At 39.9% G+C, this 26,325-nt stretch overlaps 1 protein-coding gene across 1 annotated transcript in view; it reads left to right on the top strand.

Annotated features, from left to right (window-relative positions):
* Window positions 1–22,276, top strand: part of LRRIQ1 (leucine rich repeats and IQ motif containing 1) — a 122,059-nt gene extending 99,783 nt beyond the window's left edge. Inside the window, exons 23-26 of the mRNA XM_018563201.1 lie at window positions 12,878–13,004; window positions 16,220–16,280; window positions 17,726–17,858; window positions 22,143–22,276. Coding sequence (XP_018418703.1) covers window positions 12,878–13,004; window positions 16,220–16,280; window positions 17,726–17,858; window positions 22,143–22,276 — 455 coding nt within the window. The remainder of the gene's footprint in view (window positions 1–12,877; window positions 13,005–16,219; window positions 16,281–17,725; window positions 17,859–22,142) is intronic.
* The last annotated feature ends 4,049 nt before the right edge of the window (window positions 22,277–26,325 follow it).

The following is a 26,325-nucleotide window of genomic DNA, read 5'->3' as shown; positions in this document are numbered from 1 at the left end:
TTAAACTTTTTTTAGCCGATTAATTAAAAAAATAATCGGCCAACATGTCGATTTTGAAAATAATCAATAGTTGCAGCCCTATCTAATTGTTAAATTAGCATCATTCAACTTACTGTCAAATTATTGGACTGGTGATAGTCCATGTAGTGGTGCATTTTTGGGTACAGGACTGAGAAGAAGGTGAGTACCAGATTTTCAAGGATATCTCATTGTTTAAAATGGATATCATAAAGAGATGCACATTACCAAAAAGAGGTACATGTTACCAAAAACTGTAACAGAGGAAGCTGCATGTTATCCGATTATTTGTATAACATTAGACCGGTGATGGACCATGCAGCGGTGCATTTGTGGGGACAGAATTGAGAAGAAAGTGAGTATTGGGTTTTAAAGGAGATCTAATTGTCAAATTAGTATCGTTCAGCTTATTTTCTGTGAGCCCAGGTCTTTACAGAAGTAGCCACTACTACAAGCTCATTCCTGTGATAGACTATGACTTCAAAACAAATTAGCTAACTAAACGTAAGACTGTAGTCCATCACGGGAGCGAGCTTGGAGTGGTGGCTACTGTACAACACACAAAGGGACCATGGGGAACAAAAGTAGCCACCCTCCAGAAGAAAGGACAGTGATTGCACAAATTCAGAGATGATTTGAGGATCTACAGCCGAGTGATACACAAAAAATATAACTTTTTGTTAATAGTAGGGTCAGTGGCGTAACAACCGGGGGGGCGGCCGGTGTGTCTGCTCCGGGCGTTAAGCTGAGGGGGTTAAAAAACGTTTTTTGTCTTTTTTTTTACTACATTTATAAAATCTTTACTTACTAAATATTTATAAAGTTTAGTTTTGCACAGTGTGGTGATGTGTTAGATCCCTTGTCAAGTTTTTTATGCTATGCCTCAGCTGGGGAGATATACCCTCTCTATTTATCCTTTTGACCACTTTCACCAAAACAGAGAGTTATCACCAAAACAAAAGTTAAGGGCAAATATTTTAACGGGGACAAATGTTCTAGTGACTCCTGTCTAAGATGGGAATCTTTGGGGAGCTTTCCACTCATTTCTTGTTGTGTTTTGAGGACAGAAAGTGAATGGATATCCAAAACTTAATAAAAGATTTGGGTTTCACATACACTTTGGGGTCTATTCACGAAGCAGCCAAAGGATCTAGCCGTAGCTTCAGCCTATCCTTCGGCTAGCTTCAGCCCCACGACCCCTTCAGTTCAGTAGAACCGAAGGGCTGCTGTACGGGCTATTCACAATAGCCCGTACAGCTCCCGAACTTAGCCGAGCGGCTCAGTCGAGCCGAAGGCATATGCCTCGGCTCGGCTGAGCCGTGCTGAAAGCCGAAGTTGGCCGGCCGACAGCCTGCTTCTGACAGCTGGGCGGAGCAAGCCGTGATCTTACGGCTGGCTCCGGCCACTTGCAGAGAGTTCAGCGTCCCTGGTTACCAGCTAACCAAGGACACTGATCTCCAGACAGCAAACTCTTCGGGCGTCTCCCGCTCCCGGCCGCCAAGGAGAGAAACACTGCTTTTCCTTTTTTTTTTTCTTTATTCTGACACGGAGCCGTGTCAGAATAGAAAAAAAAATTCGCCCATTGGAATGCATTGCTAGATTTCTATTGGCTATTTCAATTTGCAATAGCCAATAGTAAACTAGCATTGCTCCCGCCGTCTGCTGATGGACCTGATGGAGAACTGCAGCATAGGGTGGGTGCAATCAGTGTTTCTCTCCTGGGCGGCCGGGAGCGGGAGACTCCCAGAGCGCCCGGGAGAGTTGTTTTTTTTTTTCTTTTTTTGACGATCTGATTTTCAGCCGATATACGGCTGAAATCAGCCGTACCAGCCTGAAGTGAATAGCCGAACAGCGGGGTTTTTTTTAGGTCTGAACCTATTAATGAATGAAAATATATATTTAAAAATAACGATATTTTCCAGCTTTCAATAGCTCAATGATAACAAGCAAAAGTGATTTCAACATGGTTTCTATCTGATCTGACTTCTGTTTCTCATGCCTGTGCCTTCATTCATTCCCACAATGCACATTTTGGAAGGCAACCTCACAGATGCACAGGTGGAGTAGTTAAGTGTGTGTTTGTGTGTGAGATAATCCGTTCGTGTCCGACTCTCAGAGATTATATGGGCCAACTCTCTAGGAATCATGTATGATATACTGGAGAGCCTTTTCCATAGAATTTTTTTTCTCCTCCCTATTTGTAAGGGCATATGACAGGCATGCAGAATGTGATAACATTTGTGCACAGCTAATTTGTACATGCATGCTAGGGCCAATTTAGAGATGAGCTATTTAACCATATCTTTGGAGTGTGGGAGGTAACTGGAAACCCCAGTGGAAACCTATGCAAGCACAGGGAGAGCATGCAAACTCCATGCAGATAGTGTCCTGGCCAAGAACCCCATTGTTGAAAGGGTAAGGGGTCTATTCACTAAGCTGCCGAAGGATCTAGCCGTTGCTTCGGCTAGCTTTGGCCCCAGGACCCCTTCGGTTCATTAGAACCGAAGGGCTGCTGTACGGGCTATTCAGTATAGTACAGCTATACAGCTGTACAGCTCCTGAAGGCGGCCGAGCGGCTCAGTCGAGCCGAGGGCATATGCCTCGGCTCGACTGAGCCGAGGGGAAAGCCGAAACTGGCCGGCCGACAGCCTGCTTCTGACAGCTGGACAGAGCCAGCCGTCATCTCACGGCTGGCTCATGCCACTTTCAGAGAGATCAGCATCCCTGGTTACCAGCTAACCTGGGACGCTGTCATTGCACGCTGAGAGCGGCCTTCTCAGTGTGTAATGACAGATGGCATTCCTGGTTACCTGGTAACCAGGAACGCCATCTGTCATTCCTCCCCCGGACGCTCTGGGAGTCTAATAGGCTCCCGGCCGCCCGGAGAGGAACACTATCTCCCAGAAAGGTTCGCTCTGATCGATCGAGCAGAGTAAACCTTTCCCTGCTCTTCTTTTTTTCTGACATCGGAGCCGTTGGCTGCCGTCAGAAGAAAAAAAAAGAAATCGCCATAGGAATGCATAGCTAGATTCCTATTGGCTATTTCAATTTGCAATGGCAAACTAGCTATTGCACCCGCCCACTTCTGCTGTCAATCAGCAGAGGGAGACCTGCAGTTCTCCATCAGGTCCCGCTCTGGTGATTGACAGCAGCAGAGGGCGGGTGCAATAGCTAGTTTGCTATTGGCTATTGCAAAGTGAAATAGCCAACAGGAATCCAGCTATGCATTCCTATGGTGTGTTCGTTTTTTTAATTTATTTTTTTGATAGCAGCCAATAAGAATTTGTTATGGCACACGGGTACACATCATCACACCATGGATCCTCTGCAGTGTGCGGACAGACGTTTTTTCTGTAAGTGACCATGGATGTTGGAGCAAGACGGGCTTGGCTGGTTTGCACCCGCTGTTCTCTCTAGTGCTGCTTTGAAGGGTTATGGAAGTTAGGCCTTGTAATTGATTCGTTGATTAGAGCCCTAATGTATTTATAACAATAACAAATTCCAGACAATCCAAAAATATCCTGCTCTGCCTGTTTTTGCCGGTTTATATGTCTATCTGCCCAGCTTTACTATGTGAGAGACAGCAAATCGGAAGAACATTCCTTTAGGTTTTTCAGATCATATGACAGATTTGATTAACTCAAAAATATTCCCATAGCCTGAATTACTTTATATTTAACCAAGTCCTTCCTAAGTGTGGTTTTAGAACATGATACCTATAACTCAAGTATTTTAACTAGTTCAGCTCATACACCTATGCACCTCTAAGAACTAGAGCAATTTTAACATTCATTTAGCAATAACATTGTCAGTACTTAACATAATAAAGTAATACATATGTTATGTTTTGAGGACAAACAAGGCTTTCTTTTGGTGTTATTGCCTTGCAAAACTTTTTTTAATGTATTTCATAGACAAAAAAAAATTATAAAGTGTACTTTTTTTCTATATGATCAGTGTTCCTTTAAAAAAAAATTGTTGATTTTAGAAAAAACAATATATTCTATAATTTAAAATTACGAAAAATATGATTCTGGTACAAAGCATTGCAAAGTTATTTTTCCATTTAAATAATGATTTTCTTAATTTTTTCTTAGAAGAGAACTAAAGCCAAACCTTTATGGCTTTGGTCCTCTTTTAAATAAAAGGAGTACATTTACTAATGTACTCCTGTGACCCAAGGTCACCATCTAGCGGGCTACTGGCCACTATTTGCTGAGAGTGCAGAGCTGTACTGCACCCAGGAAAGATCTCGACAATACTGTCCGGATTCATCCCACTGCCTAATCAACAGCTGACTCTGCCTCTGTAGAACCAGAGCCAGCTGTGCCCACCCTCTCCCCTGCCTGTCCTTTCAATGAGTGCTGGAGCAACAGAGAGGGGAGAGGGAAATCCCTGTGGGGAGTGGTGACTGACAATCACAGCTCTCAGCGGTTTGTGATCGCTCAGTTCTGGATCTAAAGAGCTGGAGTGTGACAGCCGTAGTGTCACACGCCGACTCGAAGTATTGGAAAGAGTACATTTTACTTTAAGGCCCTGTTCACACCAAGACGCCATCGCTTTTGCTCATTTGTATGCACTGATTTAGCTAGCTTTTTATGCACGTTTATGGGCGTTTTGCACATTTTAGCACCTTTTGACTGGCATTTTAAGAAACATTGCAGTCAATGGACAAACGTGCAAGAAACACACATGTACCGTATATACTCGAGTATAAGCCGTCCCGAATATAAGCCGAGGTACCTAATTTTAGAAAAAAAAACTGGGAAAAAGTATTGACCCGAATATAAGCCGAGGGTGGGAAATGAGGCAGCTACTGGTAGATAGATACCAATAAAATGACATTAATATTTATTTAAAAGAAAAATAACCTAGCTCTGTAAGTGGAAAAGGGGGTACAGGGCTACATATCATGTACTACGGATCATTTAACCCATTCATATTAGCAGAGGATAATTGTAAATCTATTGTTCAGTGCACTCTATATGTAGTATATAGTACATGTACATATAGAGTGCCTGCAACAATACATTTACAATGATCCTCTGCTAACATGAATGGGTTAAATGATCCATAGTACAGGGCTACATATCATGTACTACGGATCATTTAACCCATTCATATTAGCAGAGGATAATTGTAAATCTATTGTTCAGTGCACTCTATATGTAGTATATAGTACATGTACATATAGAGTGCCTGCAACAATACATTTACAATGATCCTCTGCTAACATGAATGGGTTAAATGATCCATAGTACAGGGCTACATATCATGTACTACGGATCATTTAACCCATTCATATTAGCAGAGGATAATTGTAAATCTATTGTTCAGTGCACTCTATATGTAGTATATAGTACATGTACATATAGAGTGCCTGCAACAATACATTTACAATTATACTAACATGAATGTATTAAATGATCTGTATGTAGCCCTGTACCCCCTTTTCCACTTACAGAGCTAGGTTATTTTTCTTTTAAATAAATATTAATGTCATTTTATTGGTATCTATCTACCAGTAGCTGCCTCATTTCCCACCCTCGGCTTATATTCGGGACGGCTTATACTCGAGTATATACGGTAAATGTGCAACATGCTTCTGCCATGCGTTTCATGGCATTTTTCATTGACATCTATGGGGAAAAAACAAACTGCAAACTGCCAAAAGAAGTTCATGTACTTTTTTTCTGCATTTGGTGTTTTGCTGCTGATGTTTTGTTGCTCAGGTGTGAACAGGCACCATTGAAAATCATGGGATTTCTTGTGTTGGGTGTTTTGAAGCGCTGTTTCTACTGCTCAAAAATGCCTATGTTTAAACAAGGTCTTAAAAAAAGTTTTAATATTTGGGAAAAAATAAATGACCAAAAAAATGTATCAGAAAAAAATAGTCAAGGGTAAGAAAGAGTTCCTTAGGGCTGAATAAGGTAAACTATTAGTTAAAAAAAGGGCTCTATTTAAAACAAAAAAATGTATATATATATATATTTGTCAGGTTCCTTTAGCTGACATTACTTGCAGATCGAAACTCATCCCTTTAATCTCCATATGAATTAAATTTCACATCTGAACAGTGTTGGTAAACACTGTGTCACACAGTCTGTTTTTTGACATCTGCAGCTTCTACAGCTGCTGTACTTGCACAACAACTTTTGACTGTCATATTGACAGTGGGGAATTGCCAGCAAGTGTAAGGGGGAAAACAACAGCGGGGCAGATAGACCAGGTGTACTACACACGCGTGGTGTACTTCCATGAAATGTTGTCCACAACTAGTTAATTTTTGTGGTAACAGATTCCATGACTCCTGTTGTCTTCTAACAGGGTTATTCACAAAAGGGTGAAGAGTTTGGAAAAGGCAGAAGAAGTGACCAATCTAGGCGAAAATAGCTGATGTGGAAAGTGAGCTGAATTGGAGAATTTTTCCAAATCAGCTATTTTGGCCTAAATTGTTCACTTGCCTTCTCCAAACCCTTCACCCTTTTGTGAATAACCATGTAAAAGATTGCAAAATATACACACTCAGTAATTTCAGGATTTTGTGTAGGATTTTTTTTTTTTTATCAGACTGAAAATCCTCTATTTTTCGTACCTATCCATGTTGTTCACAGAGCTTATTTTTTTCAAGTCCTGCCAGAGATACAGTGATACATGAATATATCAGATTCATAGCTGATTTGAATGACTACTCTTAAGAAATTTTATTTATTGTTGTTTTATTTAATAATGTATTTATTATTGTTCTGTGAAGATCTTTTGTGAACCACAGGTTGATTTACTAAAGAAGTAGAATGTTTACTTTTTTGTTTTTGTTTTTTTCCGGAAGTGGGTACACTTCAAAATAAATAGGGAGGATGGGGGCAAGACAGGGAAGTAGTGAGAGGTATTGAGGATAGACACAAATGTATGTGGATGTCTAATTATGTTGTTGTAAATAATTATAAACTGTGAAAACATTTAATAAAGAGGACTAAAAAGAAAAAAAATGTTACTTAGTCCTACAAAGGTGTGTTTACTTTAGTCATCCAATCATATGTATGAGAAATTTTTCTCATACATATATTTGTTTTAATTCCCCTGCAAGTGATTGGGTATTTGACATAATCACAGGTTTAACAAAATAAAGCATCATACTGCTCCTTTACCAAATAAACCCCACTCAGTGGAGTGTGAGAATAGTATATGTGTGAACAGAAGAATATTTCACTTGTGCACTATGAATAGTACAACAGCTTGAAATTGTTGCTTCTAGGATTCTGCTGTTAGAACAAATCACAATTACCATATTGGAGTAATGTGTGTTGTAGAAAAAGACAACTTTTTCCACAACAAAACCTGTAGTGAAGAAGAAATGTTCGAAAAAAATGATCCTACCTTTTATCGTCATACCAAGGAAAATGTGATAGTGAAAATAAAGCATATTATTTGTTTTCTACACGCGTACCCTCAAAGTGTATCTCGAGGCAAAACTTTTTTTTTTATTTTATTTTGGATGGCGTGGAGGAGGGTTACATTTTTATTTCTGCCTGTGTCCCTACTGGGGAGATTCACCACTCTGTCCTAATGACTATTGTCAGTGAAACAGAAAATGACGAAGTCCAAAATTGTAGAGTTGTCTCCAGGAAAAAAAAACAAAAGAAGAAATCTTCCAATTGGGATGCCTCTTCTGGGGACAACTGTCCAAGAAGGGAATTGCCCTCACTTTGCAGGATTTGCACTAACTTCTTGTTGCTTCATTTAGACAGAACATAAAGAGAAATTTCCACAATGTTACACAAGAAATAAACTGGCAGGGGTTTAAACCCATCCCTACTCTAAAACAAAAAAAAAAGGTTTTGGCTATACAAACACTTTAGCAGTGTTTAGTCATCAATATACACTTCAGTCAATGTTTGCAATGAGGCCATTGGATGCATAGGGAGTATAACATATCTGCTTGGTTCTTCAGTTTTTCATTATGTACTGTGTAAATTCATCTCAGTCTTTTTGGCTGGTTATCTGATAATCCTGGAACACACCTGCTTGAGGTGCTGGAATACCCACTGCAGGCTCCTTGCTGCCTTCCAATATGTCTTGAAAGTTACACAACACAGGATCCAGAAAGTGCGCTTCTACTGCCCTCCTACTGACCCTGTTAAATGGTCTGTGAAAATATGGTTGAAGTAAATTATAGAGAAGATTAAGATAAATTGAGGGAATTCTGATTTTAAGGCGGTTGCAGTATTTACTTGTTAGCATTAGTAACTTACTGATTGCTTTCACCTGTTGCTTGCATTTGTCTTTTGAGGCAAAGGCCAATATGCATAGATTTGGCAGCCAATAAGAAACCAACAATTGCTAATTTAATTACAGTACACCAAAATCTTGTTGCTATGGGTTAACACAGTTTCTAACTTGCTGTAGCTGTTTGCACTGTTTTATTGAACAAGAAATACTGTATTTATCATTTTAGCTTATATGGAGTCTGGAAAATCACTCATACCCTAATCTGCCACTTCAACATACAAATATTAATTTCCCATGTTGTTTTCTCCATTATAGAAATAAATTAGTTATGTCTTCATAGTTCATTAAAATATGCAAATACCCAGGATCATATCCATCAATGAGCAATGTAAACCACTGAGACTAACATTAGCCTTTCTGAAATAGGTCATATGGGAAAACCCTAGCAGACTTAGTGTAACAAAATTATGGGCTACTGGTATATGTTTTATATAAGCATACATTTTTTAATTCCCCCAACATTCCTGGGAGCAGTCTGAAAGATTGGCATTGGGTTATAACACACACAAGATCTCTATCTCTCTGTTTTATTTTTATCTGCCGATTGATCAGTAAACAATAGCTTATTTTTTGCACAGGATAAAAGATTTTGTCATGGCAGCTGGTTTTGAGTAGCTACTTGCCCACAGGACAAATGCATTTACAAACCTTGGGAAGCGGTTTCTCCATCTTACTGGAGTTTATTTTTCCGACTCAACCTTTCAAATAACGTGATCCAAATCTTTACCGTTTGTTTACTGTAATTACTGCTAAAATACTGACTTTTTCCTATGGGGTTTCTTTTTCTAACGTTCCAGTATTAAACTTTTCAGTCTTTCCTAACTGCTATCGCTGGTAATTTAGATATGGGTAGACGTATTGGCTGCTGAATTGCTTATTCCAGGTCAGCATTAAAAAGTAACGTCTAAGAATCGCTTATTAATGTAGTTTAAGCTGTAATTGAAATGTTGTCAATATGCAGGTTGTTTTCATGGTTACATTCTTATTTCAGGATAGTCAAAGAGCCTTTATAAATAAAAGTGTCTAAAGGAAGTACATTTCTCATTTCTAACTGTAACCTGCAGTAATCGCGCTTTCAGTTCGCAGTAGTGCTTTGAGGTTGGTTCCTTTAAACATTGTTAAATTTAAAGGAGAATTATGGAATGAGTGAAATACACTCATCCCAATAGTTAGAGCCAAGATGTGGCACTGAAGCTGTCTACGGCCAGATCCTTCGGCAGCTTTGTGAATAGACCCCATAGTCTCTATTGATCGAGAACTGAGCAATCACATACCGCTGATCACTTAGTTCCCGATCTTATCCCTGCAGAGAGTGGTGACTGTCAGTCACCCTCCCCGCAAAGATTACTCTCTTCTCTCTCTCCTTTCCTCCAGTGCTGACTGAAGGGACAGACAGGAGGGGGCAGGCACAGTCAGCTCTGCCTATGGAAAGGCAGAGCCAATTGTTATTTAAGTAGCAGTGCAGCTCTGCACTGTCAGCATATAGCAGGCAATAGCCCGCTATGTGCTGAGTTTTGGGTCAGAGGAATACATTAGTAAATTTTACCCCTGTGACCCTAAAGAAAACTACAGCCAAAAAAGGTTTGGCCATAGTTCTCTTTAAGGTTCTATTCTCTAATATTTCTGTTATTATTTATTTTTTTTAATCTCAATTTTTTACCTATTTTTCATTTCCCCAGCTATACGGACCAAAACATTTTTGTTCTTCTCACCGTAGTTTTAAAATAGGTAATTTAAATTGGCATTATTGTTTTAAAGAAAATCTGCTGAACAGTTCCAACCTAGCCAAGCCAAGACTTTGGTCCTCATAGGCATTGAGCTGTTCTATCCCTAGGAATGTTTTTTTTTATTATTATTATTTTGTGGAACATCACTTCTGATAAATGGTAACAGCTGCATGCAGAAAGTTGTTCTCCACAATCATGGAAAAACTGGATTCTTGTTGGGGCACGAGGCTCTCTCAAAAGGGTTCCTAGTGATAATGTTTTTAAATGTATCTCGATCAAAATGTCAAGGTCTGCAGCATGGACAGAAATTATCCATAATAACAAGCTTCAATGGCCAATTTGGAAAAGCCTACATGTCAGTGGGACTCAGTGGTCTTAACGGAAGAGGGGTTCAGCTCTTTCTAAATGTTTTCTTCCTTCTATAGGCACTGTGTCATCAAGTGCCTGATGGGAAAACAAGCCCAAACCAAGCTACATAACTGAGTTAAATGTTCTTCTCCACTGGTTATAATGGTCAGCTTTTATTCATTTGTCCATTGTTTACTTTCTTTGGAAAACTTCATGTCAATCTAAAACCTTTTCCACAGGCTGACAACACTGCAGTCATTTCACTGCACTGCAGAACAAAGAGTGTGTCACCCTGATAGAGAAAATCCTGGCAGTTAGTACAAAAAAAAAACTGTTTCATGCACAATACATTATCATAATATGGCACAACTAAAAATATGAAGACTAGCTTGCACAAGAAATACAATATTATAAAATTACTATTATTAAACTTTTGTTCTTTTCACTGAAAGGTTTTCTCACCGCACAACTCTCATACTTTGTAAATCATTAGTCATCTATACTGTACTGAGTGCTTTCTATACATTGAGTGTTAAGGCTGCAGAAAAGGTGATTGAGGACTCTGTGTCCTCAATTTCTTTTTCTAGTTCAAAAAGGAAATGTCAGGGGTCACAGTGATTGCTTTTTTTACTTTCAAAATAACATTAATTTAACTGTGGCATTGCATGACAAAGCGTTGTGACGCATTGTCATGCGTTGTGATATGCTATGTTGTGATTAAATGTACACCTGTATCATTTTATCACAACACACACACCAACACATTGCACAAACGATTTTTTTCTTTAAGACACAGGTCCCCTTCACCAGAGCAATACTTGTCTCGTGATTGATATGAAAATGAGCGCAATAGATCGGCATTGGTGGAGCAGCGTGGAAATCTTGGTCATTTTGAACCCTATAGTTATTCTCGGCTGCATCCTGATCAGTGCTGGGTGTGTAGTAATCCAGCATTGCCGGGGAAAACAGCATGCAAAGATTGCTTTCAGAAGGCAGCTAATGACAAAACTGCGGATAATTTGCAGGTCTTCTCCCTGATGAAGCAGGTATTTCAAGACTATCTTGGGGACTTTGTCTTCAGTGCAGGAACTTCCCAAATGGAGGTACATTGGGTGAGTGCAGCCACATTCCATCCAAAGGGGCAGGAAGTCAACTCTGAGTCTCTGCAGATAGTTATGCCTCTGAAGCTGAAGAGATTCAAGCGGAAGGTTTAAATTTTGCCTTGGTGCAGCCTTTTGTCACATCGGTGAGACAAGCGTTGCTGTGGGAAGAAATGATCCTTCCAACCTGCTGCCCTGATGCAGAGGTTCTATTGACTCATCTTGATGTGGGGAAATCCTTGCAGACCTACATCAAAGCCACAGCGCCAGTAAGAGCCTCAGATCTCCTGTTCGTGATTCCTGTGGGCCCGCATGGCATGAAAGCATCGAGTAAGACTATCTCTGCCTGGTTGGTGAAGGTGATTGGTGTATGCAGCAAAGGGGTTGGCGGTACCTGAGTCTATGACTGCTCATTCTACCCTGAGTGTTTTAGCTGCTTGGGCAGCCATGAGCCGAGTGTTTCCTGAGATTATCTCTAAGGCGGCCACATGGTCTTCGATCCATAGGTTTATGCGGTACTATCGCATCGAACCTGCTGCATTGTCTACTGTAGAGTTTTGGCATACTGTTATTGCCTCTTCTACTTCTGTGTGTAATTAAATCACTTAGCATTCCATCCCTTGTTTGCAAGTTATTTCCCATGTGTGTGCTGACATGGAGCTGTCAGGGAAACCGGTTAAATTGTATTTCATACTTACCGCAATTTTCCTTTCCTGACTAGCTCCATGGCAGCACAGTACCCGCCCATTCAGAGTTGCTAGTTATGTAATGCTGGGGGCTGGGTTGGACTCAAATGTATGCGTTATGGGCCTATCAGATCTGGGGAGGCGGAGGCATTGCCTATTTTTGTGTGCTACCATGGAGCTAGTCAGGAAAGGAAAAGTATAACATTTTCCTGTTTTTTACAGGCGCAATTTTAAATTTGCAAGTATTTGTTATTTAATAACTCAATACAGTTTTCTCTTTTAGATTTAGTTGGAAAAGTATTTTTTTGTGCATTTATTCTGATTTTAGTGTGCTTTTATCAATTGAATTGTGTATTTTTATCGTTTTTATATTGATTTGACAAACATTTTTGCAATTATCGCAGGACCTACAAAATTAGCAGCACCATCTTTTTATTCTACCGGACCTGTGCTTTCAGAAAATATATGGTTTAGGGGTCTTTTCCAAAAGCTAGCAATGCAGCAATAGAAAACCAAAACAATGGGAAAAATGGTGTGGCCAACTGAGGTTAAAAGCATTCCCGGAGGGCTTGGCAGCGAAAAGGTTAAATTTATAACCTTGGCATGTCTTGAATTGATATGCAACTTTTCTTTTATTTACACTGTAGTATATAAATCAAGTGTAATAAATGCATCACATTGTGTATAATATCTTTGTTATATATTTAAGGTTTAGAATCATGGAGTCAGAATGAATTATCCTTGGAGACATTAGCAAGAAGCAAGGAGCTTACATATGAGTGGCTCCATACACAGTGTGTAGATGTAGAATCAACCCATTCTACAACACCTAAATGGTAAGGACCTTCTTGATATCTTATTCTTGTTTGTTTTCTATAAAATTTAAACCTACCTCCGCACTGCAACGGTTGACTGTTAATTTTTGTGTACGTTTTTAAAAAAAAGTTATACTTGAACCGAGGAGCCGGCTTGCTCTTTGATTGGTCCCTGGAGCCTCACTCCCTCTCCTCCTCCCCCATAAATCATCACGTTCTATACACAGTGTATGAACGTGGGTGCGCTGAGGAACATTCCAATTCTGTAGCAAAGGAAGAGAGAGGCTGGAGGGAGCGCTGTGACAGCTAGCTGACTCGGACCTTCGGGTGAGTTTGAACCTGGAGTTCTTTAAGTGAGATTGCTGATGTATTATATGGAGACTCTCTGACAGCAGACTTCTGTAGGGCAGTCCTGGAAATCGTTATAGAAATAAATGACAACTGAAGTTACCCAGGTGTATGTATTTCGATATAGGTACCTTGTACAGGAGGTGCTGTCTTCACAAGATTAAATGTAAGTCTATTTAAGGCACACAGTGCCATGTGAGCCTATTGGGTTTATAAAGCCACATGGTGAATGCCTATCAAGGTGTACAATAACCAGTGTCCCTGCTTTGTTTAAGTTGTTTTTTTGTTTTTTTTTTACTCAAAGAGCCAACACTGTGAGGCTTATTATAAGCCTATTATCAACTTGCAAAGAAGCAGTAGAAGGCAAGCAGACATGCTGTGCAGGGTAAATGAGCCATTGGAATGTGTGCTGGTTAAAAAAAGTCCTGTAGCCTAACGGGACTATAGTAGTAGGTTACTCTGCTAAGCTTGCAATCTAATATTGCTGAATACATTCAGCCTAATGTAATATAGTGCTGCAAGCAGGACTGAAATTTTGACTTTGCTGAATACTAGACATGTAAATTTTGTTTTGTTCTGATTCGTATGAATTTCGTTAAATTCGGATGCATCCGAATTTCTGAATTTGAATGAGTCTGAATACGAACGCATCGGAATGTTCCTTTAACAAAAATTCAGATCCATCCGAATTTTGTTCAAAACTAAAGCGGACATGTGACTGTTCTCTGGCCAATCAGATAGGGTTTTTTGAGTCGTTGGGGGTTGCTTTACAAGGTCATGTGACTTTGTTCCAAAATTAAAACTGGGACGGATCTGAAATCTGAATAAGCCAAATCAAATTTCGGATCCAAACAATGATAGAAATAAAAATCCAAATTGATCCAAAACTAAACTTGTTTTTTGCAGAGTTGTCAAGAAAGTGTGGGCTCATTATTTACTTTTTGGAAAGGCACCCTCCCAATGGTATGATGCAGGGAGGGGGGCGCTCGCTTGTCCCCTGCCTCCCGTTCCTGCCCTGCCAGGCCTGTGCTCAGATAAGGGGTCTGGTTGGGAATCTTCAGGGACCCCACGTTTTTAATTTCTGTTTTTTGGGGGTGGTGTTCCCCCTTAAAATTCCTACTAGACCTAAAGGGGCTGGTTTTACTTTTGTGGGGAACCCTGCACATTTTTTTTATTTTTAACTCAGGGTCCCTCCTAACTTTCCTACCCGACCTAAAGTGTCTGATATGGATTGGGAGGGGGACCCCGCTCCATTTTTTAAATATTTGTTTACAATTTGCAAAGAGAACGGTCTGCTTTAGCAGATTGTTCTCCCCACTTCAGCGGTGTCTGAGCTCAAGTGAGCCAAAACATATGCATTTGGCTATGCTGAGCTGTTCGGCTGCTGTACAGGCTATTGTGAATTGAGCCAAAGGATCAGCCGAAGCTACTGCTATATCCTTCAGCTCCTTTGTGAATAACCCCCCTTAGTATCAAAAGCCCATGTAAATTAAGAAATGAACCCCTTAGTGCCTCCTAGTTTAAAAAAAGTTTTAACCATTTTTTTTTAAATTTTAAACATTTTTAACAATTTTAAAAAAGGCAAAACATTTTTTAAAAACCTAAAAAAAATGTTTAATAAAATAATAAGAAAATATAGTGCATAGGAGGCTATCAAAGTTAGGAAACAAACATACCATATTCTACAATTGTTCCACACTAAAATTGTATATCACTCCTTGTATATTGTGACCTATATCTCCCAAAATGAACTGAAATTCCAGACATATGATATACCCTATAAATAAGGACAAATAAAATAGTTTATTATGAATTACTTTCTGTTAGCTACACTAATTATGCACACATTAATATTGCCAAAACTGAGAAAAAAATATTTTTTTCAATTTCTTTGTATTTATTTTTGTATTTATTATTAAAAAAAATAAGAATTTATATAGGCATATCTCACATTAAATTGAAGCCCATTTTGCCCTTTAAAAAAACGGAATATAACATGTGTAGGTACAATCAATGAGGAAGATGGAAATGATGGTGAAACAAACGCATAGCAAAAATGACAAAATTGCTCTGAACCCTCGAACTAAAAAATGTTCTGAAGCTTGATCGGGAGCTGTACGGGCTATTGTGAATAGCCCGTACAGCACCCCCTCGGTTCTCCTGAACCGAAGGGGTCCTGGGGCCGAAGCCAGCCGAAGGATCGGCCGAAGCTACGGCCAGATCCTTCGGCAGCTTTGTGAATAGACCCCTTAGGGTTTAATGAGGAGCTGAAACCAGTAATGAGAATTTGACATCACTGAGTGTGCAGATTTTTTGTAATTAGAAGCTGCGAACAGGGATGCTAATTTGGCATGGCTTACCACAGACAGCATTAAATAATAAGGTGCTTCAAACAGGAATGATAACTTTTAGTACGTTAAGTAAACTAAAAAAAAAACCATAGTAAATAATCACATTTCACCTTTTATCAGATTCGATTTTTTTTCACTGTGGAAACAGTTGAAAGTGGTGACTGCTGTGGCTTGCTGGACTTTTCCATGTTGAACAAGGGGCTAGGTTTCTATCCACTGTTCCATGAGTTTTAGTAAAATATCACATAATATATTATTACAGTGTTTTTCTATCCATGCTAGTGGTGTTTTTATTTCATGCATTTACCATCTATGATGATGCTTTCATTTTACCACAGACCACATCTAGACCACAGCTCCAACTGGCCAGTTGCATTCTTTATGGATAGAAACAAGTACAGTTTGTGTTAAAATATAGGCATGAAAATATGTGGTTTGTCATATTGGTCTACTAAACCAGCTTTCTGTTTTGTGCTCTCCACTTATTGCTTAAAAAGTCACGTTGAAGTATTATATCTTGTGTTTCTTCTGTTACAGTAAGCGTTTCTTGCCCGAATTGAATCATGACGTCTTAAATGGTGGAAGAGTTCAGCTCGTGGTAAGATACTGTACTGTATTTACATGTAAGGGGCATTTTCTGATAATATTTCAGCTGCCAAGTGCTCTGAATACATTTGCATACAATAAGTGGCCATGTGTTACACACACACTGTAGAACTGTCAGCCGCGATGATATAGATAACGTATGGCAAACGTTAAATAATAGGTCTGTAATTGTATCAAGGTGTTTCTTTGCAAGCTATATAGTTCAGCAAGTCACATGGTTTATATAAAAAACCAGAACTCCATTGTGCAATTTACATGCTTGTTATTCATGGTTTCATAGTCATTATTAGTTATTACAGATAGAAAACTGTTTGTGATTTATATGTGCCAAGAAATCATCATACATCATTCTGTTGAGGCACATTTTTTTTAAACTGTGTTTGTATTTGCACCTTTTGAAAACTGAAAAGCTGGAAGCATATCGTTCACCAATGAATATGTTTGTACATATCTATTAATTCAAACTGAAATGTAATAGTAAGCAATGAGGATCAAATGTTGTGATATGATTTGTCTATCATATACACTAAGAAGCATGTTTTCTATTATTTTTTTCATTTTTTTTTGCTGCACAGAGTAATAGTTTGAGGCAGGCACTCAACCTGTTGCCACTTGTACTAAAAATTTGTGTGATGTTGGTATATAAACATGTAGCATGTAGTAGCGATCAATAAGGGCAGCGCGTGGTCAGGACACGTGGAAGGAGTTTGCACATTCTCGCTGTGGTTGCATGGGTTTCCTCCAGGTACTCTGGTTTCCTCCCACACTCCAAAGACATGCTGGTAGGTTAATTGGCTCCTGTCTAAACTGACCCTGTATGCCTGTGCAATAGGGACCTTAGAGTGTAAGCTCCTTGAGGGCAGGAACTGATGTAAAGCGCTGCATAAATGGTTGGCACTAGAAATAAATGACCGCACAGTGCTCCATTCTTATGCGATTGTTTACTACAGAATACCATTATATGTGTAGGTTATGCCATAGGGAGCCGTTTTATTCATTTGCTTAGCTACAATCAATTGCAAAATCTAACAAATAATCACTAGCGATTTTAATAGCAGGACTGAGTTACTAAAAAAAATCTCCTGCCTACCTGAAATGTAATGTGGTGACTACCATCAAGTGGTTAAATCTCAGTAGCAAGAGATTAAAATTGCTCTTGTAGCTTAGCCTTATGCAGTCAAAATTTGAATTTGCTGTAATTAGTATATTTTCTGTTATTGCGATTTTAAATTTGGTTTTAAATTATGTTGAGAAACAGTGACAATCGTCAACTTAAAAGAGGTTATTATGCATTAAGCAAAAGGAACTGGTCAGCAGATAGCTTAGCTCAGCAAGTTGCTCTACTGTATATTAGTGTGTGTGTTGGCTAAATGATTTTCCACATTTAATTTTTTTTTAAGTAAACCCATTTTGTTTATTATATTTGACTGCCTTTAGGCTAACACGTTGAGTAGGGAAGCTGATGATTTAGACCTGGTTTCTGTAAAGTCTGGAAGTACCTTATCTCAGTACAGAGGAAGGAATTTGGAAATTCAGAGAAACACATCACCCCCCCCCTCATCAGCATCAAGTAAGTAATGAATAATGATAATCAAATGTTTTAGGATATGTTACATGCATATTTTTGAGAATAAGATGAGATTGGAGGGCAATCTCTTGCACAAACTGTGCCCTTTGCATGACTGTAATGTTGTTACCACTGCTGATATGATGTGTTGTTCTTCATATGACAGATGCTAAGATATAGTAAATATAAGTAATTCACCGGCACACACTTGAAGAGTTTTTAAAGTATTGATATGTTTATCCAATACCGCTCACTGCCGCTCTGATGAAGGATCCCTGTGCGGACCCAAAACGTTAGCACCGTATGACAGTATGTGACATTGGGTATTGGATAAACATATCAATACTTTAAAAACCCTTCAAGTGTGTGCCGGTGAATTACTTTTATTTACTATTAGTGTTTTGCACGGCGCCATCCGTGTGGTCACCTGGGCACCACATATACCTTGTGGTTTTGAGACCGTGGCAGTGCGAATGGGATTTGGACTTTGTTGAGATGCTAAGATATAACATGTACCTGGGTAATGAAAAAAATTTGAGTGCCGCACACGAGAGGAGGGATTTGGCAGGACGTCTTAAGACGCCCTCCCGCTCCTAGCAGACTTCCGTCCGGCCGTTCACATACGGCCATGGACGTAAGGTGGTTAAGCAATCAGATTACTTGATAATGTATTTTTTTTAGTATTTCATCTATCCATCTGCTGCCCAGCCGACGGCTGAACTGTGGCTTTTGAATGTGGGCGTTTTTAAACATTCTTTCCTGCCCCACTCATGGCTAGCTGGCGCGCATGACCAGGCAATCTGCTTGAAATGTAAACAGCCAGCGATGGCTGTTTACATGCCTGCGTTACGGCGGCTATAGAGATGCTGATCACTTGTATTATGCGTGCGGGTGTGCGCCCCGCCCTCTGCCGCCGCCGTTCCCAAGCTCCGCTGTGCCCGGTGCGGGCCTGGGACCAGCACAGCGGCTCTGTCACAGGAGATCAGAGGGAGATCAGTGCACGATCTCCCTCTGATCTTCTTTCCGTACTCTGAATGCAGGAAGTGATTACATTACATCACTTCCGCATTCAGCTGTCATTCCCGGCTACAGAAGCCAGGGAGAAGCTGATGAACCAGATATCTGCTTCATCAGCTTCTCTGGGGGATCCCTAGGTGATATTAGGGGTCTTAAAGATCCCTGATGTCTCCATGAAGAGAACCTGTCACTGTAAATTGTCTATCACATAGGGGAGCTTGATAGCCCCCTATGTGATAGCAATAAAGTTACCATATATACTCGAGTATAAGCCGAGATTTTCAACCCATTTTTTTTGCTAAAAAGTGCCCCCCTCGGCTTATACTCGAGTCAGCGTCTCGAGCTGGTCAGGTTTCTTCCTACTTACCTCGCTTACCAGTAGCTGCCTCATTTCCCACCCTCGGCTTATATTCGAGTCAATACTTTTTCCCAGTTTTTTGTGGTAAAATTAGGTACCTCGGCTTATATTCGGGACGGCTTATACTCGAGTATATACGGTAAGTTAAAAAAAAAGGTAAAAAAAATTAGTTACAAAAAAATTAAGTCACATATAAAAACAATTTTAAAAATGTTAAAGTCCCCCGCCCCCACATACACATGCAAACATACTTCGGGCGCACCTATGTGCAAAAACAACAATTAGCGCCTATTGCGCTGCACATGTTACATATCACTGCGAACATTGGAGTGCAAGCAATAATTCTCGGGCCATCAATCACTGATAACACTAAACTGATGAGTGGTAAAAGCTTTTTAAGCGTCGCCTATGGCCAATTTTAGGCATGGTAGTTTTTTGCAATTTCATGCTGCAGCGCTGAATACTGAAAAATGGCCTGGACAGGAAGGGGGTGTAAACACCCAGGTCAGCAAGTAGGTAAAAAGCCTCAGAGGTAAGTTCTATACTTAAGCTGGGTGTAGACTAGTAGATTTTCTTTCATTGAGCTTTTGGACTTACCAAAAAAATCTAACAAATTCCCCCATCCAATCTAAAAAGTTTGAATGGAGGAATCTCCCACTGCCAGCTATTGTATTTTTAAAACCAGCCCCGCTGGCTGTCAAAATACCTGAACAGAGTCTGCAGGCCCTGTTCGGCTGTCATTTTTCTGCCTGGCTCCTTTGATTTTTTCAATTAAAGGATCTTAGGCAGAAGGTGGCAGACAGGGCCAACTACTGAGCCAATTTTAGACCGGTTCATCAAGAACCGTCCAAAATTTGCTCAGTTTGTAGCCAGCTTTATAGTTATAGATTAAAATTTACTTGGTACAAGGTTAACCTAATGTCCCCAATATCCCATCATATCTCTAATCTAGTCTAAAAAACTAGGCTGTAACATCCCACAGATAATATTTTCACTAAAAAGTGAAGCAGTATTTAGGCATAAATATACCCAAGGATGATGTACAAAATAAAGAGTCAAATTAAACACTTACATGCCCAAAACACTAGCAGAAACCCTCATTCTCTGCTAATAAAATGCTTGTCAACATTTCTTGCCCTCCGGTGGCAATCTAGACCCCTTCACTTGTACAGGCAAACAGACATAACTAAACTGAGAGTACTGACTTGAAAGTATCAAGTGGTAAATGTGACTTGCTCCAATGTTAAAGGAGAACTATTAGGTGAGTGCTTTTCACTCACCTCATAGTTCTAGCCGACCTGTAACAATGAAACTTTCACAGATCGGCTCAGTAGATCGGGAAGTGAGTGAACACATACCGGTGTTCGCTCACTTCTCGATCCTGTCACGGCTCTCTGCCGTGACAGGGGAGGGACTGGATTCCCCCTCCCCGCTTCGATCCTCCAGCGCTGACTGGCAGAACGGACGGGGGAGGGGGAGGGTACAGCTGGCTCTGCCTCCAGATAGGCAGAGCCAGCTGTCACTCACGCAGCTGGGCGGATCCAGACATAATTGTCGGGATCTGCTTAAGCTGCGGCATCTCAGTATACCGCGAGCTGTAGCTCGCGGTATACTGAGCTTAGGGTGATGGGAGGACGCTAGTTTGTGTCCTCCCGTTACCCTAATGAGAACTATGGGGAAAAGCCCTAACCCCATAGTTCTCCTTTAACCAGTTGACATTTTGCGTGCTGGTGCATCGGACGCGTATTTACGTTTATATCTGCGTAAACGTGGGGGTGGGGGAGTTAAACATTTGGGGGGGGGTTTACTTTTTTTATATGTGATTTTTATTTTATTCTACTTTTTTATATGTGACTTTTATTTTTTATAACACCCGGTAACGGGTGTTTGCATTGGTCGGGTCTTTCCTGGCCGTGCGCGCCCGCGCAGAAAAAAAATGCCGTCTGGAGACGGCAACCCACCAATGCTGCAGTGTCGTCCGTCCGTTTTTTTACAACGGGCGGACGGCAAGTGGTTAAAGTGACACTAAACTTCAGAGTTAAATCTTAAAAAATGCATTTAACTACCTCACCTGATAACAAATTTGTAACTTATTTGTTTATCACTCGGCTGTAGATACTCAAATCATCTCTGAATTGGTGCTAATACTGTCCTTCCTTCTGGAGGGTGGCTACTTTTGTTCCCCATGGTCCCTGTGTGTGTTGTAAAGTAGTCACCACTCCAAGCACGCTCCTGTGATAAACTGCAATTTCACGTTTAGTTTACTCATTCGTATTGAGATTGTAGTTCATCACGGGAGCAAGCTTGTAGCGGTGCTTACTGTACAAATTAAAGAGTTGCAGTCTGATCGCCAGAGAGAGGAAACAAAGAAAATGCTTCCTCCTGGCTATAACAGACAGATGGCAAGATCTCATTCGAATTAGAGTCACAGGACTGGAGCACAAGTCCAGCTTTTTGCGTCCAAAAAACTGAAAAGCAGAACCTGTAAAATAACATGCAGATCTCTATTCTGTTACAGAGCTACCGCTGCCGGCAGAATCATCTGTATCCAACACTATCAGGAGTGTCATATGCATGCCTTCCCTCTGCACTGGGTGGTTCCTCTCACTTACCCATCACTACAGGACACAATATTGACCTAGTGGCTGGCAAAAGGAACCATAGTATTCAGAGGCGGGCATCTAACACATTTGTGGAGGGTGGGTGCATAGCTACAGTGCTACTGTGCAAAATCCAATAATGAAGAGAACCAACACACTAAGTAGATCTACTTCTTACTGTGCTGTTTTTTTGTTCAATATTAGAAATGTATTCATGTCGGCTTGTTATTGCTATGTTTTCTTTTGCAATGGCTTAATAATTAAGGCTGCATTTAATTAAAATACTTACATGTTTGTCCTTTTACACTTTAGACCGAAATGCATTTACTCCAGTGAAAACTAATTCAGGACCCCAACGAAAGGAACGCATCTCATTTCGAGATAATCCAGTTCTACTCAGTGGAGGATGGGGTGGAGGAAAAAAGAAGGGAAAATCATTTAAATGAAATGCTGCTATTGTCTATTCCCTTTCCCTAAAAGAACGTATGGTGTATTTCTAGTGAACACAAATAGGGGTCTATTCTGACCGATCAGAAGTGAAGTGAGCCGAACACTGTTCGGCTATTCACTTCAGGCTGGTACGGCTGATTTCATCCGTGATCAGGAGCTGTACGGGCTATTGTGAATCGAAGGGGTCCTGGGGCCGAAGCTAGCCGAAGGATCGGCCGAAGCTACGGCCAGATGCTTCGGCAGCTTTGTGAATAGACCCCATAGTGTTTGGAATAATTATTACTGTTGTAAACTAAAGTAAATGTCTTTGTGAATTTCAAACTTTTGAATGCTTGTTTCTGCATGCGTTTGTCATTCTATTAAATACTGATATTTGCATTTATTACAAATGGAGTAAAACAATTACATTTGCAAAAAAAATTTAGTTGAATAAATATGAAATATTGAAAATAAATATTACATTATTTTACCTAATGAATAGATACACTATTGCAGGCAGTAGAGTGTCATTGTGAGTCTCTTACACCTGGGTTACATATTGCTGATATACTGCTTTGCCTGATATACAGGCTAATATATCAGGATCTCGATTACACACACACAATGTACACTTACACGTAAATGTATTCGCAATGCAAGCTCAACAATCCCATCGTATTCTCACCGCATTTACTTTGTCACCTTATTTACCAACATTTACCTCTTAAGTAAACAGCCTCTATTCCTTCAGTGAATCAACCCTAATTGTTATCTGTGGAAGCCACTGGGGTTGATTTAAAGTAGAACTGCAGCCAAAACTTGTTTTTCAACACTGTTATAACCCATGTCAGCTTTTTTTGCCATCTGTGTCCCATTGTTGAGATTTCCCTTCAAATTCCTTGCAATAGCCAATCACAACAGAAAGTGAGAGGAAATCTCTCCAAAGTGAGGGAAATCCCCCGTGGTCAGAAGGATCATCCCAGTGGCCCCATTGGAAGATTTTCCAACTATTCATATTCTGGTGACAATCCAATATGTGGAATTTCCTTTCACTTTAAATTATATTAGTCACCAGGACGAATAAAGATGGTGAATCTCCGGGCGTGTTTAGACATCCTTCGTGCCTGCGCCCGCTCGCGCGTGCCCCCTGGGGAATTCTGGCGGGAAACCAAAAGAATTTTAAACGGCCAGCGATGGCCATTTGCAGGCCATGATGCAAGTGTCTGTGGGCGCCCACCTTACCTCTTCCTGTGGTCGCTGTCCCCGCGATCCCAGGTGTCTGATCCGGGACCGGCAGTGTGGCTCCGTGCACGAGAGAACGGAGGGAGATCAGTACACGATCTCCCTCCGCTCTCCTCCCCGGTCTCTAAATGCAAGATGTGATGTTTACTACATCACTTCCGCATTCCTCTGTCACTCTCCTGTACAGAAACCAGAGAGAAGCTGATAAAGCAGATCTGTGCTTCATCAGCTTCTCTGGGGGTCCCCAGGTGACATTAGGGGTCTTAGAGACCCCTGATGTCTCCATAAAGGGGACCTGTCAGTGTAATTTGATATCAAATAGGGGAATTCTGATCCCCTATGTGATAACAATAAAGTTGTTAAAAAAAAATTGCTCACTAAATAAAATTTCCACACACAAAAAATCCCCACAATTGTTTTTTAAAAGTCTCCCACCCCCACATAGATGCACACAAATGCATTAGATGCGCCTACACCCAAAAACGACGATTGCGCCAATTACGCCGCACATGTTACATATCGCCGCGAACGTCGAAGTGAGAGCAACAATTCTAGAGCCATCAATCACTGATAACATTAAACTAATGAGCGGTAAAATCTTTTTAAGCGTCACCTATGACCAATTTTGGCTATGGTAGTTTTTTGCGATTTCGCGGGCGCACCCATTTTGAAGGCTTCACATGTTTGGTGTCTATTTACCCGATGTGACCCCGTCTTTTACATTTTACCAAAAAATTGAGTAATAATACATTTTTATTAACATTATAAAGGGAAAACTGTTTTTTTGTTGATATTCGGTACTTTTTTTGTTATATAGTAAAAAATAAAACCGCAGTGGTGATTAAATACAACCAAAAGAAAGCTCTATGTCTCCCTAAAAAATGGTATAAATTAATTTCAGTACAACGTTGCATGATGTACCGCAGCGCTGAATACTGAAAAATGGCCTAGACAGGAAGGGGGTGTAAACACCCCGGTCAGCAAGGGTTAAACATGTGTTTACTTTGAATACCCAATCACGTGCAAGAATATAAACAGAATTTTGCTAGCATATCATTGGGTTTTTACCATGAACTCAGCTTCACCTTATGTATTAACATTTACTTTGCTAAGTGGCTTCTACTGATTTAGTAATGCAACTTCACTATACCTCCATTGTTGGGTTCCAGTGTTTAAAATAAGTGTATAAACAAAACTTTTTTCATTGTGGCCACAGCTCTGCTTTAGCTAATCACTGACTAGATATATCACCATAGGACGTTAGATGCACAAAAGACAGCCCAGGAGGTGGCCCCTGCTGGTGGCCAAACCTCTTTCACAGCTGTGGACAACTCCGTTACATTGCATAGCAGTGCAAATAACAAGAACACAAGTATGTACACATACGGACAGGTGTTGTGTCCTCCAATGAATGCAGAGAAAAAGATTTTACAGCGAGTACAGAAAAATCCTATTTTTTTAGTATTGGTTAGAGTAGTGAGGAATTAAAACCCCTGTAAAGTTTTTATTGGTGTATTTCTCCCTGCTAAGTAAATTCACCCTCCTTATTTATCCTGCTGGCCATTGTCACCAAGATGAAAGGGAAGGGAAATCGAAAACACAAGGTGATGGGAAATCTTCCAATGGGACATTTGTTCTGGTGACTTGTGGTCACACTGTTTAAAAGGTGAACTGCCTTTGCTTTGTAAAGATTTCTATACACCTCCAGTTGCGTCTCAAGAACAGGAATTGAAGGGAAGTTTCCCCAACAGAAGTGCATAAACCAAAACAATAAAATACCCTATGTTATCCAAAACGAAAAAAATTATTACTATACATACACTCTAAAACAAGAAAACCAGGTCTCGCTGTTGTTTTTTTCAGTGTAGGGTAGGGACCCCTCTGCTTTTGTTGAAAATCCTATGTAAAGTTCCTTTCATTTTAGTTAGTAAGTTGTAGGGCACAAACATCTGCCTATTAGATTTTTCCTTAGCTCCTCTCTGGAAAAAACACTACTTCCTAATAAACATTGTGTGCTGCTTTTTGTGTCCAAATGTTCAGTGGTATTTAGAGACTTGAAGATTGTTTTTGGCTAAGGTAATGAATTGTAGGATCGGAATAAACAACTTTGTAATCATTTAAAACATTTACTTCCATGTTTGTTCAAAATATTTACACATTTTTCATTCTGTGGACAGCTTTAAATTGACTTACTCTCCTTTGAGATCTCTAAGGCCAGTGCTGGACAGAAAATCTTTTTTCCCTTGACTAACAAAGCCTACTCTTACATTAAGCACGCCATCTGCTTCCTGCCAAGTTGCATTTTTGGTTATGCTACCAGCGTACACTGAGGCGCATTTATCAAGAAACATTCTTTTTAGCACGCCTTTTAGGGGTGACGCCATGAGACTATTTATACATTTGTACATAATAACAAAGTTGTATAGCAAACATTTGGATATGATCAGTCAGAACAACCTCAGTATGTAACGGATGTTACAAATTAAAAGGTAAAAAAATGTTTCACAAATTGTTAAACCCGGTTTATATAAACTAAATGAAAAGACATTGAACTATAAATGATTGAATCGCTATATTAAAGACAACATATGGTGGCTTGTTCATATTTTTGAGATTTATTATGATTAGGCCTTTAAAAAATGCATTTTTTTTAAAAATGTTTAGATTAAGTCAATATTACTTATAGCATATTCAAATTTTAAATTCTTCTTTAACATTAGGCTCATTTTCACATATTTACAGCATACCATTTGCTCCTTTGTTGAAAAAAGCCTGTTGTGCTCAATAGCTCAAGCTGAAATGTATGCTCAGAAGTACATGACTC

Source organism: Nanorana parkeri, unplaced genomic scaffold (assembly GCF_000935625.1).
Source record: "Nanorana parkeri isolate BGI_ZX_2015 unplaced genomic scaffold, ASM93562v1 scaffold640, whole genome shotgun sequence".
NCBI lineage: Eukaryota > Metazoa > Chordata > Amphibia > Anura > Dicroglossidae > Nanorana > Nanorana parkeri.
This window is presented reverse-complemented; position numbering and strand designations above follow the sequence as displayed.